General features: G+C 44.4%; 1 protein-coding gene across 2 annotated transcripts; it reads right to left on the minus strand.

Moving 5' to 3' along the window:
* Positions 1-627: 627 nt before the first annotated feature.
* On the minus strand, positions 628-6,615 carry RRM2 (ribonucleotide reductase regulatory subunit M2). 2 transcript variants are annotated; one of them, XM_065891081.1, is made up of 10 exons: positions 6,508-6,615; positions 6,348-6,422; positions 5,845-5,988; positions 5,439-5,555; positions 4,831-4,964; positions 3,099-3,193; positions 2,850-2,983; positions 1,545-1,649; positions 1,347-1,460; positions 628-1,268 (listed from the first exon to the last, which is right to left on the minus strand). In XM_065891081.1, exons 1-10 carry the CDS (start codon positions 6,613-6,615, stop codon positions 1,116-1,118), a joined length of 1,179 nt encoding a protein of 392 aa, XP_065747153.1. In that variant the 3' UTR covers positions 628-1,115. The 2 variants fall into 2 exon arrangements, with proteins under 2 accessions (XP_065747153.1, XP_065747154.1); XM_065891082.1 differs by lacking the exon at positions 5,845-5,988 and having other exon boundaries at positions 1,116-1,268.
* Positions 6,616-16,987: the final 10,372 nt, after the last annotated feature.

Genomic DNA, 16,987 nt, shown 5'->3' on the forward strand with positions numbered 1-16,987 from the left:
TCAACAGTACCTACTTACACACAAATTAAACAAAATCAGAATAAACACTCAACTTTTAGGAGAAGCAATTTCAGTCCTGGTTTTACCACTTAATAGGAGAAAGATCTTACGTGGGTCCTTTCATTCAAGGATAATTTGAAAACCAATTTACAAAGTTAATATCTTGGATCCCAGCTAGGAAAACTCTTCAAGGATCTTTCATACTAACTTGAAGTTGGGGGACATACAATTTGAGAAATTAAATGATACCGCCCCTCATGCACACCCAGGTTGCCCACAGTGAGTCCGGATCACACTTCAGTTCCTAATGACCTAAGTTAAGAGTCTCCTTTCTCCACATCTCTGATCCCACGATACTCAACATGGGCTACAGAACACAAACCCAACCTGTGTTCTATGTGGCACCACCTGGCTGATACTGATACCTAAGCGTGCACAGGATTGAGTTCAAAAGCTCTTCAATTCATCAAAGAAAAGAAAGAATAAAAACAACACCCTTAGTTTACACAGGCTTAACCTACTTTGATCACCTAGTAAATCTTGAATTGGCTGTTAGTGGTAAACAGAAAACTTTTGTATTTGGTGTAGAAACCAACAAACATAGGTTAAATCAAAGCCTTCATCCTGACAGTACAAACTATGTTTATTTGTGTGTAAAGTGCCAGTTTTATATACAAATCATAAGTAAACTTTAAAATCTGCTTTAAAATCTGAAGCAGTGAGTCTGATGTCTTCCTACTGCCTCGTGGTAGTAACTGTCTAATCCTGCTGGATCAAACTCACTTGACTCCCCCACACTTTGAGGCCAAGGAAGGTGCTGTTAAGAGCCAGGGTGAAGTCGTGTACAGCCAGCCTGCTTGCAAACGCCAAACATGGACAAGATCTTTCGTAAGAATCCGAGTAGCTTCTGTCTACGCTTCCAATCTAGGTGACCCCACTAGCATTAACAGGATTGATTTTGAGGTAGCTACACAGTTTTAAACATGCCATTAATGAACTTTATGGGCGATTTATGGTGTAGCTGGTTAATACAGTTCAAGTAGCTGATTTTCTTCTCTTTTGATGAGAAGGAAAAGAAGAAAAATCAGCAAACTAAGAGCACATCTTCAGTTCACTTAGAAGTCAGCATCCAAGGTAAAGGAATTCTCTGTCGGACTGGACATCACTCCCATCCTCTGATACTCGCCTACTCTCTTCTCAAAGAAGTTAGTCTTCCCTTCCAGTGAAATATTCTCCATAAAGTCAAATGGATTTTCTACTCTGAAAATCTGAAAAGGTTCACAGCAAAACATAAATACGGAACACCAGTTTCAGAAAGAACCAGAGGGCTACCCACAATACTTTACCTTGCTAAAACCCAGCTCCAGCATAAGTCTGTCTGCCACGAATTCGATGTACTGCTTCATCAAAGTGCAATTCATTCCAATGAGCTTCACTGGCAGGGCCTCCGTGAGGAACTCCTAGGAACCAGGACACAGCTTCTCAATAAAACAGAAGCATCAAGAGGTCTTCTAGCAAGCACGAGGCCTCCACGCGCCACCCACCTGTTCTATCCTAACTGCATTGACGATTATATCTTTGACTCTCTGCTCCGAAGGTTTGTGTAGCAGGTGTTTGAACATCAGGCAGGCAAAGTCACAGTGTAAACCCTAGAAGAAAAGGTTTAAGGTCACTATCAAACCAGCAGACTTCTAGCATTAACGTGGAATAGGAAACTGCTTTATGCTGGTCTGTATTCTCCTTATACATCTTGCGTGGCCAGACTAAGAGCATTCTAACTGTGGAAGGGAAGATGACTCAGCTGCTGTGTCACCTAGGCAGGCTCGGTCCCACCCAGGGGCCTTAGGGCTGCCCCCTAGAGGACAGCAGGCCAGGTCTGGTCCTCGCTGCTCTGTGTGGTGGCAAAGGACTGGGCAGAACTTGCACTCAGAGCGTTCTTTCTACAGCCCTGAGCTCTACTGTCGCCACTATTCCCAGCAGGAAAGGCAAAACTCTGACTAGGCTAGTTAGTTTTTAGATTTAAAACCTAATGCCTGGGAAATCGGGAATGCAATTCCGAGTGAATCAAGTCTGCAAGTCTTAGTGCATTAAATCCCAGGGCTGGGCTTCCCTGGTGGCGCAGTGGTTAAGAATCCACCTGCCAACGCAGGGGACACAGGCTTGAGCCCTGGTCTGGGAAGATCCCACACGCCGCAGAGCAGCTAAGCCCGTGTGCCACAACTACTGAGCCTGCGCTCTAGAGCCCGGGAGCCACACTACTTAAGCCCGCGCGCCTAGAGCCCGTGCTCCGCAACAAGAGAAGCCACCACAGTGAGAAGCCCGCGCACTGCAACGAAGAGTAGCCCCCGCTCGCCGCAACTAGAGAAAGCCTGCGCGCAGCAATGAAGACCCAATGCAGCCAAAAATAAATAAATTAAATTAAAAAAAAAAAAATCCCATTGCTGGTGGGACTTAACACTGGAACATCTGGGCACCTTCACTTTTCCTTCTGCACTTTAATCCAAGTGCATTCAAAGACATATACTGGATCAGAATAGATTCACTGAGATGCTCACCAACTAACTTTGAAGTACAATAGGATCACACAGAAGACCAGGTAGAAATAATAAAACTTCCCTTAAAAAAAAATCCCATCACCTATAGAGCAATACCTATGTATATTGAGAATATGAGTAAAATAATTTCAGCAAATTATCTGAAGTATTTCTTTCTCTGCCAAGTATGTATATGGTTGAAGCCACTTGTTAAATGTGCATTTAAGGCAATCTGACATCTGGGGTTCCCTCCAGTGAACACAGGGTTGTAGGTGTTTGGGGTGCAGGTCAGCCTGTCATCTGAACTAGACTCACCTCGTCTCTGCTAATAAGTTCATTGGAAAATGTGAGGCCGGGCATCAGTCCTCGTTTTTTGAGCCAGAATATCGATGCAAAAGAACCAGAAAAGAAGATTCCTTCCACTGCGGCAAAGGCTACGACACGTTCTCCTAGAGTTAACGCCAAAATATTTCTAGTGAGTATCTGTTTGTGTTCGTAGGAACAAACCAGTAACATCACTTAGAAAACGAAGCTCAGGGGTAAGGAGGGCCAAGGTATCCTTACCATACGTAGCCTCTTTGTCCCCAATCCAGCACAAGGCCCAATCTGCCTTCTTCTTTACACAAGGCATTGTCTCAATGGCGTTGAAGAGAAATTCCCTGTAGGCACACAGAGCATCAGCACACAGGAGTCTCCAGCAGAGACCTCCTATCCTAAGCTTCTGGGTAAGAGCATTGGGACCAAGGCCAATTTGGGATTCAAACTGAAATGTTTTCTTTTTACTTGTTTGCTTTTTCCTCCAGTGTTTTCAAAAATCTCAACATTCATTTGGTTTATGTTAATACAAATTTAGGCATCCATTCATTCACACTGAGCCCCAAGATCTACTAACATGAAAACTCAGTCTATTACACCAAGAGCATTTACTGGCTTAATTATTTCAAGTCCAGGTCATGACAAGGTTCACAGGCCCTATCTTTAACTTTGAAGAACTATAAAATCTTAACTGCTAGGACTGTTTAAGCTATGCTGATCATTATCTCCCTAAATAGATGCCCACACTCTTATCACTGTGCTAATTATTTGGGCCACAAATGTGACAAGTATATAATAAAGCAATTAAAGCCAATAAACTAAACAACCTGAGATTGCTTCCAGCTATAATTCTATGCTACAATGTTGATCCCAGGTCAGAAAAGCAAATCGATTGGCCCTGCACTTACCTGGTCTTATTACTCTCTTCCTCCCCATTCCCACCTTGGGAGTCTACAGATTCCCCAGTCCAGCCTCGTCCTTCCCAGATGACCTTATTTTCTGAAGCCAAGGTCATCAGGCCATTGGGTTCCTTTCATTCTCTTTCCATGTCAACCTGGGTCTCGCCTCTCCCTGGCTTTCAAAACTCAACCACCAGGCCGTCCTGATCCTACCTGTTCCGGTAATGTATCCCAATCATGCCCCTACCTTTACTTCCTTTGTTCATTTCTGTCTACAAACATGTTCAAATCTTTTTACCCCCAATGAATCTCCTCAATCCTGCTAGGCTTGCAAGTCACTACTCATTTTCCCTCTTCACTTTCTTCCAAGTCATCTACAAGAGGCTACTCTTCAGCTTCACCACTTCTGTTCTACACGGGCTCTTGTCTGGAAGCTGACCTTAATATCTAGACTACTCAAACACCCATTTCTAACTCTCCCCTCCTTTCCAGTCAATCTTGAAAATGTGAAACAGGCCCGAGGCTACCTACATTTCTCTATTATCCTCCAATATAAACTATCACTTCAGGCAAACAGCTGTGTGCCTCATTAATCTCATGGTTCACAGCTGCCTCTGTACTAGCATGTAATTCCTCTACTTACACTCCTAGGTCTTACTTTCTGTATTATGTTACAGCCCCTTACGAGGCAAGTTTTATGTTTTCCTTTGCATCCTCCACCCTTTCCACCCTGCCCCAGGCTCAAGTTGTGGGTTAACAGATTTGCCAGACGTGAAAACTATCAGACCTAGGTTTTGGGGCATCAGACACAGCCTCTAGGGATGTTTTTTCAGAAGGCGTTAGGCTGGACGTTCGGCAGTATATTTCCACCTCTAGAAAACGGAGTAACCTCATAACTTTGTTTTTAAGTGACTGGCTAGTAAAGTGAATTCAGGCCTCTTCTTCAGAGCAGACAGGACCACGGGTGCTAGGAATTGCTTTGACTTGGTCATTTTAGAGTCATTCTTCTATCCCTGTACGATCTCAAAAAGTAACAATTGGTAATCCTAAATATGTTGGCATATCACCACCCAAATACTCACCTTTCTTTGGAATCTTTAATGTAAGTGTCAATGAGGAGACTATACATTTCAGAATGTATGTTTTCCATGGCAATTTGGAAGCCATAGAAACAACGGGCTTCCGTAATCTGAACTTCTTGGCTAAACCGCTCCACCTAGTGGTAAAACACAAAGGTCAGTTTAAGGAAAATCTACCGGCAGCAACTCAAGTCAATGAACACTGGTTGCGTCACACTTCCTCTTTTGTATCATCATAAGGTAGAAATAGCAATTCATTCTTTTTAATTCATTGCAAGGAGGATGCACTCAACAAGACATATATGCAACCAAATTATTAAAACAGCAAAGCCACAAAAAGGAGAGCAAATAGATAGCTACCAGGGTTGTAGATCTATTACTACCACTTAACATTTGTCTTTGAGCTTCTCTACAGTTGGGGGAAAAAAATACCATAAGGAAGAAATAACTGCAAAATATATTATAGTACAGGAAATGCCATGGAATATAAATACTAGCTTACAGATATATACACATTCAGTGTGGAAAAATTTAAAAGATGAAAAAAGAAAATTATTAGTTCTCTTAAGTCTTGAAATGCATAAAAGTAGACTTTATTTTTGCAAACTCACCAAGTTTTCATTTACTATGCCATCACTTGCTGCAAAGAAAGCCAGAACGTGCGAAATGAAATATCTCTCCTCAGGCTTCAGGGCTTCCCAGTGCTGAATGTCCTTGGAAAGGTCCACCTGGAGTACAGAAGTTCACAAGGGGTTCAAACGTGCAGGACCTCACACATATGCGTAATTCTTCAACTTTAAGTCTACTAGTATCGCTTGATTAATATACCCCTCACGCACTTTGCCAGTGAGAACATCTAATACTCTCCCTCTGTGGGCAAGCATTCCCAAGAGGAACACGAGGAAAGCAAAGCACATTTCAAACAAGTTATAACCGGCACTGCAGGGGTCTTCCTCTAGAGTTAGGGGCAATGCTTCCAACTGCCTTTTAAGTCTCCTAGTTCCTGAATCCGATTACCTCCTCAGCTGTCCAAAAGGAAGCCTCAGCTTTCTTATACATCTGCCAAATATCATGGTATTCGATAGGAAAGATGACAAAGCGGCGGGGGTTTTCTTTCAGAAGTGGTTCATCCTCCACACTGGGGGCAGATAGCTTTGGGTTCTGCTGGGGGAGAAAGGATGGAAAATGTTAAGTATAGGGCGAACCACGAAACTGTCTTTTATTTTTTAAGCAAAGTATGTCCAATTATCGGGAAATTCATGCGGTTTAATGTATGTCGCTTGTCACACATGGGTTCTGTACATAACAGAGCAGGACTATAGTAGAGACATAATAGGAAAATGTCCAGATGTGTAAAGTAGTAAATGATCGGGAAGAGACTTTGGCGGGAAAGGAGCGCGGGCCCGGGAGGGGGTAGGGTTTGAGAGGAGACAATGAGGCTTTGGCGCCAAGAGCAGGCTCCTCCTGCACCGCCTTCCTGCAGCGCCCCCTCGCCGGGCGCCCCCAGCTCGCCTACTCACTGGCTCGGCGGGCTCCTGGAAGATCCTCCTCGCGGTCTTGCTGGCCAGCACGCGGGTCCCGCTGAGGGACGGGGGCTGCAGGGAGACGCGTGGTGAGAGGCCTGCCCGCGTCCTTCAGGACCCCGCCGCCCGGCCCCGCCCCTCGCCCCTGCGCGCTCACAGTGTTCTCCTTGTCCGCCAGGCTGAGCCCCTTCATGGGCGAGAGCTGGAGGGGATGCTGCTGCTGCGGGTCAGCGATGGTGGCGAGAGGGACACGGACGGAGAGCATGGCTGCTTACGACTCGTCAAGATGGGGCTGCGCGCAAGTACTGGAAGCCCCTGCACGGCGGCGCCGGAAATTTAAAGCATCCCTCACAGGCGTGCGCCGTGGGCGTGGCCGTTTCCCATTGGATGGATGCCGGCCGCTGGCCACGCCTCCCGTAGCAGATTCCGGAGCCGCGCGCGGACGCCGGTCGCCCCTGCTCTCCTGGGAGCCTCGGGACCTACCCCTCCCGGGCCTCTGTGGGCCGCAGGCTGGGCTGGGGGCGCCACCGCCCATATCCCTGAGAGCCCCATAGGACAAAGTCTGCAGGCCCTGCGCGCTCCGGTGGCCCTGGCGCGCGCGGGCACTCGCTCGTACCGGAAAGGTTTGGGATTGAATAAAGCAACGCGATTGGAGCCCGCCCGCCGGAGAGCGGGAGAGGATTCCCCACCCCGCCGAGCCCCACCTCTCTGAAAACGTCTCTTGAACCCGTTTCGCGGTTCCGGGTAAATGGTTTTGCAAATGAGGTTGGTGCAAATGCCAGTACAAAGCCCCTGGCTGCGAGGGAACGTGGCTGCGGCGATTTAGATACGTGTAGGTGGGCGGGAGTGCCAGCAGGGTCCCTGAGGTCGGGCAAATGTGTGGGGTGGTCGGTGGTGACCGTGCTGTCCAAACGGTTAGGGGCGCGGGCTGCTGAGTCACTAGGACACGTCATCTGACAAAGATTTGGTAAATTGGGCCTCGTAGCCATACCTGACCTGTGGGATTACTAATAAAATGAAATGAAAGGATTACTAATAAAATGAAAGGATTAAATGAGATAATTCACGTAAAATGCGAAGTCCTTTGCAAACTTTCAAGTTAATAACAGATAGAGGGGCTTTGGTGCAGTTTCCCCCTGAAATCGTGTCTGCTGTCGGACCCCTGTCCTCTATGTCGACATTGTTTTAAAAATTGCAAACTGAGCAAAAATTCCTGAGATAAGGTTCAAAGAATGATTGAAGAACTAGGAATTCATTTACTGCTTATTGGGCATCAAAGAGCCTAAAGTGGGGGGGGGTTGAAAACCTCCATTCGGATGAGGGTGGAGACATGAACTTAGTAACAGTTCTCATTTTACTTCGTACGCGGTCTTTCAGATTTGCCAGAGATTTCTGCTCTGCATCTGGCAAAACGCCAAAAATGATTGAAGAGAAAGAAGTGTTAAGATCCAGGAAAAAAAAAAGATTAACCAGGAAAAGCTCCAACAGCTGTACACAGTCAGGGCTGTCTCTGAGTGAGACTGGACTTTTTACAATGTCTTTTCTATATAATACTTTAAAGAGGTGGGGGGTAGAGAAGATACCCTCCCCACAGAGGTCTGTTTCTCTTAAAGTACTGTGTTTAAAGTATTCTCTAGCCTCAGAAGAAAGATCAATGACCATCACATCTCTTAGACAATGCAACAACTAAAACTTTGGTCTGTCATTTGTTTTAAAGCAACTCGCAGACATTGTCAATTTCCCCGTCAGCATGCACCTCCAGAAAATGGATACTTTTATTGAAGACGTGATAATGGCTTTATCAGCCATAAAACTAACAAAACTATCAGTGATTCCTTGGTATCCGCTAATACCTAATTAACATCCAGTTTCGGGTAATCAATATCCGACGTACCCCTTTTGGTTGCTGTCCCAGGCACCATGTACTTTCCAGCTCCTGCTATACTCTGTATGTACAGGAACTGTAAAGTATAACTCGAGCTAGCCAGAAGCTATTACTTCATTTTCGGTTGAACTGCCACGAGGCGGGGGAGGGGGGGAAGCCACCATCCTCCGCCTCACCGCCTCCCACCTCTGAGTCATTCGGGCATGTCCCGTCCTCCCCCTATATCGGGTTTTTACTGCTCTCACTTCACAAAGGAAGAAGCAGGGGCAGAAGTCTACGTGGTTCTGCCGAGCGGTCACGCCGGGAGGAGACAGCCGGGTCGGGGTTCTGGTCTGCAGTTCCCCCTCTCTTTGCCTGGGTACCGGAGACGCAAAGGGCCCGGGCGGACCAGGCGGACCAGTCCGGGGGAGGGAGGACCCTCCCCGCAGCGGCCTAGCGCCAAGCCCTGGGACCCACCTGCGGTCTTCTCCTTTTCCCTTCGGCGCGCGTTTTGACAGCTACTCCGCTACTGGTCCGCGAGACAGAGACTCCGCCCCCAACTTCAGAGAGGCTGCGCTCTTCCAAGGCTGTGGGATCCTACGCCGAGCCACCGCAAGCTCCGCCCCCGCTTGCGCAGCCCGCGCTCCGGCCGCCACGCCCCCAGCAGTTGCACTTTTACCGTCTCGCGAGGGGGTGTGCGGTGGCCTCTATGGGGCCCCTCACCCCACACCAGGCGGCGTCACTGAGGCCCGGGGAGCCCAAGTGATTTTTCCCAAAGCCACTCATCCCTCTATATACCTGACACCGTGCTGGGGACTGTCAAAATAATACTAATGATAACTCCACAGCCACTGGGCAACTGGTCCACTGGACCAGGTGATTTACACTTTTAATCCAGACGACAGTGTGAAGTAGGTGTTTTTAGCTCTGTTCTTTAGATGAGACTAAGGCCTGAGAGGCCAGGAGGGTGCCCACGGTCACACAGCTCCTTACATTGCTCAGGAACTTTTCTCTCCCAACGTTTTATTAAGAATATTTTCAACATACAGAAAAATGGAAAGAAGTCTGCAGTGTTCACCCACCACCTAGGATTCAACGATTGTTTCCCTTCTGCCGTATTTGCTTTATCCTTCTTTACGGGTGTGAGAGGCTTTTGTTTTTTCTGGATCTTTTTTTTTTAAATAAATTTATTTGATTTATTTATTTTTTATTTTTGGTTGCGTTGGGTCTTCGTTGCTTCATGCGGGCTTCTCATTGCCGTGGCTTCTCTTGTTGCAGAGCACGGGCTCTAGATCGCGGGCTCAGTAGTTCTGACGCACGGGCTCAGTTGCTCCGTGGCATGTGGGATCTTCCCGGACCAGGGCTCGAACTCATGTCGCCTGCATTGGCAGGCGAATTCTTAACCACTGCACCACCAGGGAAGCCCTTTCCTGGATCATTTGAACCTGGGTTGTAGCTATGACCCTTCACCCCGAGATATTGCAGTGTATTGCACAAGTAGCTCCTAAAAATAAGGACATTCTCTAACATAACCACAGTACCATATTCAGACCTAAGAAAACTAACATTATTTCTCTAATATCACTTAATATCTCGTCCATAATCAAATCTCCCCTGTCATTTCAAATATGTCTTTTAATTTGGTTTGTTCATTTTTGATGCAGGATCCTGTTAAACGCATGCATTACATTTGGTTATTGTGCCTTTTTAGTCTCTCATTTTTTTAACACAGTTCTTGAATTTATCACAGTTTTATTTGCCTTGGGGCATTCTTTTTTTTGGCTGCGTTGGGTCTTCGTTGCTGTGCTGGCTTTCTCTAGTTGCGGCGAGCGGGGGCTACTCTTCATTGTGGTGCTCTGGCTTCTCATCGCGGTGGCTTCTCTTGCTGCGGAGCACAGGATCTAGGCGCTTGGGCTTCAGTAGTTGTAGCTCGCAGGCTCAGTAGTTGTGTCTTGCGAGCTCTAGAGCACAGCCTCAGTAGTTGTGGTGCGCGGGCTTAGTTGCTCTGCGGCATGTGGGATCTTCCCGGACCAGGGATCAAACCCATGTTCCCTGCATTGGCAGGCGGATTCTTAACCACTGCGCCACCAGGGAAGTCCCTTTTTAGTCTCTTTTAATTCAAACAACTACTCCATTTTTTTCCCCCATGTGGTTGACTTTTCAAAGTTCAGGCCAGTTTTCTTGTAGAATGTCCCACATTCTACATTTGCCTAATGTGTCTTCACAGTGTCACTTAATTTGTTCTGTTAATCCCTGTTTTTACTGTAAACCGAAAGATCTAAAGGTTTTATTAGACTTAGCTTATCTTTTTTTTGTACATAAGCTAAAAACTACCATTTGAACCATTTTCAAGCACGCAGTTCAGTCGTATTAAGCACATATACAGCCTTATGCAACCATCACCACCATCCGTCTCCAGAACTTTTTATCATCCCATTAAACAGTAGCTCCCCATTCCTGCCTCCCATCAACCTCTTGTAAAAACCATTCTACTTTCTGTCTATGTGAATCTGAGTACCTCGTACAAGTGCGATCTTACATTATTTGTCCTTTTGTGTCTGACTTTTTTCACATAGCATAATGTCTTCAGCATTCATCCATGTTGTAGCTTGTGTCAGAATTTCATTCCTTTTTAAGGCTGGATAATATTCCACTGTGTGGATATCCCACAGTTTGTTTATGAGATTTCCTTTCTGCAATCCGTCAGCCCCTTCCCTCCATGGAGTTCTTTTGTTTCCCAACTACTAGGAAGCAAGGTCAACCCTCCTCTGAACTGAGCTACTCCCTGTGTGACTCCAGAGCACCTGCTTCTTCTTTCTGAACTTGACCTTCCACTTTCAGACCTTCAGGATGCTCAGAGTTCTCCGTTAAGGAAAAAGGGTGCAGGTTCTAGACCCAGGCTGCCTGCGTGTGCATCCCAGCTTACCCACTGGCTAATTTCCCCAGTTGTAAAACAGGCATAATAACAGCATCTAGAACCCACTTCATAGGGTGGTTGTGAGGGTTAAATTGAGTTATTACGTGTAAAATACTCATGAAAGTTCCTGGAACATCGAAAGCAACAGGTAAATATTAGTTGCCATTATCATAATTTGTCCAACCAGCCCTCTGTAACACGTATGCAGGCCATCTCCAGTTTTTCACTATTATAAACAATGCTGCGGGAATTCCATGGCGGTCCAATGGTTAGGGCTCCATGCTCTTACTGCCAACGGCTGGGGTTCAATCCCCAGTCGGGGAACTAAGATCCCACAAGCCGCGCAGTGCAGCCAAACAGACAAACCAAAAACAGTGCTGCAATGTACATCTTTGTGTTTCCTAGAAGTAGAGTTACTGGGCCCAAAGGTGTGAACATTTAGAATTTGGATAGGTGCCATCAAGTTGCGTGTTAACGCTGGCCAGTCTCCACTGTCACTGGCAGTGTCTAGGAGTGGCCCTTTCTCTGTATCCTGTGGCTGTTAATCTTTATGGTTGGAAGCTCACACTTCCTTGCCTTAATCTGAATGTATTTGATTATTAGTGAGATTGAATATGGACATATGGACATTTATATTTCTTCTCTGAATTTCCTGATATTTATCTATGTATTGATTGAGCTATTTATTTTTATAGTCATTTTTAAGAGCTCTATACGTTTTGGATGGTACCTCTTTCTATTATATATGTTGCAGTTATGTTTCCTGGTTTTTCATTTGTGTCTTTTTTCTCTCTCTTTTTTTTTAAGATTATAACTTTTTATTTTGAAAGAGTTTAAGACACACAAGAAGTTGCAAAATTAGTACAGAGAGTTCCGGTGAACCTTTCACCCAGGTTCCCTTCGTAACTTACACAACAGTGTGCATTGTTTAAATCAGGAAGCTGACATTCATTCAATCCTATTAATTATCAACCTTATTTGGATATCACCAGTTCCTACCCATACTCGTGCGTGCGTGCGTGTGTGTGTGTGTGTGTATACACATGGTTCTTGGAAATACTATCACATATGTAGATTTGAGTTCATCACCAGAAGGAAACTCCCTGTGCTAGTCCTTAACACATACCCTCCCACGACCCTGACTCCTGGGAACCACCCGCCTGGTCTCCATTCCCACAATTTTGTCATTTAGAGAATATCATATAAATGGAATCCCGGTGTGTACCCTTTGAGATTGGCTTTTTTCACTCAATATAGTTCCCTTAAGATGACCCAGGTTGCTGAGTGGATCAGTAGTTGTTCCTTTTCATTGCCGAGTGGTGTCCATGGTATGGATGTGCCACCTGGTGCAGGACATCTGGGTCTTCTCCAGATTTTGGCTAGGACGGATCAAGCAGTTAGGAATGTTTGTATACAGGTTTTGGTGTGAACGTTCGTTTTTATTTCTCTAGGAAAAATACGCCAGGGTGTCATTGCTGCGTCATGTGGCAAGGGGATATTTAACTTTACAAGAAACTGAAACTGTCTGGCAGAGTGGTTGTACCATTTGCATCCTCACCAGCGATGAACGAGAGCGCCAATCGCTCCCCTTCCTCGCGAACACCTGGTATTATCAGTGTTTTTACTATTTTAGCCATTCTAATAGGCGTTTAGCATTATCTTATCAGAGCTTTATTTTTTATTTTCCTTATGGCTAATGATATTGAACATCTTTTCATGTGCATTTATTTTCAGTCCTTGTCTCCTTCTCATGGTTGATTTCTAATTCAGTGGTTCTCGTCTAGGGGTGATTTGAACCCGCAGGGGACATCAGCAATGTCTGGAGACATTTTTGGTTCTTTTCTTCCTATTGAGTTTAGAGAGGTGTTTTTTTTTTTTTCTATGCATGTCCTTTGTTGGATATATGGTTTGCAAATATTTTCTCGCAGTCTGTGGCTTATTCATGTATCGTTTAATATCATTTATGGTGTCTATTACCATTCAGAAATTTACAAATTTTACTGTGGTAGAACTGTTAAAGTTTTCCTTTTCAAAAGGTTTCTGGTTTTGCTGTCCTGCTCAAACACCATACAAAGATACATTTTCTCATATAACATTGATAGCTTATTTTTTATACTTGAATCTCTGATTTGCTGAATAAGGTTGAGACCAAGCTCTACTTTTTTTCTTTAATTGATAGCTAATTGTTCCAGTCTCCTTATCGAATAATCCATTTATCCTTTCTGTTCTAATTTTAAATATATCTTTATCCTTTAGAGTACAATACTAAATTTCCATATGTACATGGTCCATTTCTGGATTCTCAGTTATGTTTCACTGATCTATCACAGCGCTGCTCCATATTCTTCTCTTTTTTTTGATTAATTTATTTAATTTATTTATTTTTGGCTGCATTGGGTCTTCGTTGCTGCGCGCGGGCTTCCACTAGTTGCGGGAGGCGGGGGCTACTCTTCATTGTGGTGCGCGGGCTTCTCATTGAGGTGGCTTCTCTTGTTGCAGAGCACCACGGGCTCTAGGCGCGTGGGCTTCAGTAGTTGTGGCATGCGGGCTGAGTAGTTGTGGCTCGTGGGCTCTAGAGCGCAGGCTCAGTAGTTGTGGTGCATGGGCTTAGTTGCTCCACGGCATGTGGGATCTTCCTGGACCAGGGCTGGAACCCGTGTCCCCTGCATTGGCAGGCAGATTCTAAACCACTGCGCCAACCAGGGAAGACCCTGTCTAGGTGAATCTTACAATTTATTTGTCAAGTTCCAAATTAAAACCACTAATGGAATTTAAAAATTGTAATCGCATTGATTTTATAGATTATTTGGGGGAAGATAATATCTTAGTGCGTCTTCCTGTTCATAAACATAGTATACTCCTTCATTAAGGTTTTGTTCAATGACCACCAGTAGAGTTTTATAATATTCTTCTTGTAGGTTTTGCATATTTCTTGTAGGGTTTAATTCTCCGTATCTTTATAGCTTAGTTCATGGTCCTTCTTTCTGTCCTGAGGCCATTACAACCTGACTCCCACTTAGAGCTGTTGCAGTAGCTGGTCTCAGGGCCTGAGATGCCCTTTCTCGCAGCCTCTTTCATGGCTGACTCACTCTTCTCATTCAGATATCAGCCTCCTGTCACCTGCTCGGTCACGCTGTAACACACCACCCTATTTCAATGTTTTACACGGTACTTGTCAGTCTCTGAATTTTTTCCTTTTAAAATGTAAGCTCACGAGAGCCAGGACCCAGTGAGCTGCGTTTACTGCTGCATCCCCAACGCGGGATCCCAGTATGTTCTTGATAAATATTCATTGAATGAATGACAGGAGAGTGAATCAAGTGAGTCTATGATCTGGGCTTCACTTCACTCTCTTTACCCAGCAGTATCTGTTGATATTTGACACACATTTTTACAATAAATTTTAATATTTCCCTAGATCACAGAGAGTTTTTATAAGTTGAATTTAATCAAAAGCTCTTTTGACATCTGCCAATAAAATGGTATTGACTTTTCTCCGTAAATTTATTGATGCAGTTGCTTCACTGCATCCTGGAATGATATTAATGGTAATAGCCAACTCATACACAGCACTTACTATACACCAGGACTGTCCTAAGCACTTTAAAAAATATATTTATTTATTTATTTTGGCCGCACCTGTTCTTAGTTGCGGCATGCGGACTCCTTAGTTGCAGCATGTGGACTCTTAGTTGTGGCATGTGAGATCTAGTTCCCCGACCAGGGATCGAACCTGGGCTTCCTGCATTGGGAGCTCGGATTCTTGCCCACTGGACCACCAGGGAAGCCACCTAAGCACTTTCTGCGTTTACTTATTTTAACTCATAACAACCCCATGAAGTAGGTACATCATCATCCCCCTTTTACATATGAAGAAAGTGAAACAGACAGATTAAGTAACTGACCCAAAATCAAGCTTGTGAAGCCAGGTTTGAACCTCCATGTCTTATTCCTGAATCTGTGCTTTTAACTACAAAGTTAGTCTGTATCTGTCATGGTCTTTTATTCTTTTATTACTCTACTAGAACCAATAGGAATATTTAGATTATTGCATCATTCATAAATAAAATTGTTAGTTTTTTATTATGTTCTCTATTCTCACGTAGTCTGGAATCCAAGTAGTTTCATTAGAATAAAATAAGAATTTTAACATATTTTCTTTGCTCTGATATATTTTAAATGATCTGTCTTTTGTAAGTTTGATAGAATTTGCCTGTAAAAACTATCAAGGATCATCACCTTTTTTTGGGCAGAGGGAGCTAAATATTTGACAACTTTTTCACTTCCTTCTATGGGGTGAATAGATTCAGTGTTTCTATCTGCACCTCAGTTAGGGGTCAGTTGAGAATAACAGAAACTACTATAGCCAATTTAAGCAGGATTTACTAGGGGGAATTAGTGCTTATAAAATTATTGGAAGGGCTAGAGGGGTGGGCGCCAGGGGCAACTCCCAGAACACTATAGAACTCCCCACGGGAGCTTCCACCAGTGCCTTGGTCAGCAGACTGGTATCAGGAAGCCAGTGCCCAATTGCAGGGTTCCGGTCCACACTACTTGCCACCAGCTGGATGCGCTATGCCCTTCCTCTTGACACCCATGTAGCTATAAACTGCTATCTTTTACTTTGAACTTTGTATTTGGGAATAATTTTAGATTTACGGAAAAATTGCAAAGATGTTACAGAAAGTTCCCGTATTGACATCTATTTAGCTTCCCCTAACATTAACATCTTACGTTTATTAAAACTAAAAAATTAATGTTGGCACCAAACTAGTAACTACAGACTTTATTCAGATTCCATTAGATTTCTCACTAATGTCCTTTCTCTGTTCCAGGATCCAATCCAGGCTCCCCCACTGCATTTAGCAATTTTAAAAAATGAAATCATTAATGCCCTTGCACATTCTTTTGAGTATCCTTTGGGCAAATCCCACAGGTTTTAATAGGTAGTGATCTCATTTTTGCACTTTTCTAAATAGTCTGAATTTTTGGTTTTGATTTCCACCTTGATCTGAGTTACACAGAACGTCAAAAATGTTAATAATCCATGTTGGTTTGATTTCAGTTTGGGCTATCTTTTAATTTCCACTCTCTGTTTTTATTGCAGTGTGATCAGAAAATGTGGCACGTTTTTCTCTCTCATTAAAAAAATGTTAAGTATGGAGAATAATCTAATTTTTAATTTTTTGAGCAATTGCCATATTGTTTTCCACATTGGCTGCATCATTTTACATTCCCACCAAGAGTGCACAAGGGTTCCAGTTTCTCTACCTCCTCACCAACATTTGTTATTTTATGTTTTTTAGAAAATAATAACCGTTGTGGCTTTGATGTACATTTCCATCATTAACATTTATAGGAGTATTTTAATAGGTGGACAATGTAGAGTTTGGAATAAAACTGATACTTTTATCTGCGGCATGTCACATAACCCCACTTAGTGGAAAAGGTTGAAAAAGTTCAACAGGAGACCAGATTCATCTGAGGTGGGACGTTGAAACGGAGGCGCCGTGACGTTAGTGCACGGCCTTTGGAGCCAGACACACCCAGGTGGGTCCTGCCTGCCACGTCCTAGCTGCGTAACTGAGCACGTTGCTTTTTCAGCAAGCTTTACCTCCCTCATCTGTGAAATGGGGATTCGTGCCGTGGTAGGATGTTGTGTGGCTTGAGTGAGAACTCAGGGCAGATCTAGCACAGTGCTCGGCACTTTGTGAGCCCCAATAAATGGTAGCTGTTATGATCATTGTGATCTTTGCTCCAGGGGTTTCCAAGACCCCACCCCATACCCCTCATCCAAAAGCTCCACCACCGTGTTGCTTCAGGAGACCCAGCAGAGGTGTCGCTGTTCTCTCTCTG

The sequence above is a fragment of the Phocoena phocoena genome, chromosome 14 (genome assembly GCF_963924675.1).
Source record: "Phocoena phocoena chromosome 14, mPhoPho1.1, whole genome shotgun sequence".
In the NCBI taxonomy this organism is placed as follows: Eukaryota; Metazoa; Chordata; class Mammalia; order Artiodactyla; family Phocoenidae; genus Phocoena; species Phocoena phocoena.

Bases quoted from the DNA above. Each gene is read 5' to 3' on its own strand.
- RRM2 (XM_065891081.1), bottom strand. From the start codon at position 6,615: ATGCTCTCCGTCCGTGTCCCTCTCGCCACCATCGCTGACCCGCAGCAG. The intron at 3,194-4,830 runs GTGAGTATTTGG...GTGTGCCTACAG, and splicing joins ATTAAAGATTCCAAAGAAAG to GGAATTTCTCTTCAACGCCA. The intron at 1,269-1,346 runs GTAAAGTATTGT...GAACCTTTTCAG, and splicing joins TGGAGCTGGGTTTTAGCAAG to ATTTTCAGAGTAGAAAATCC.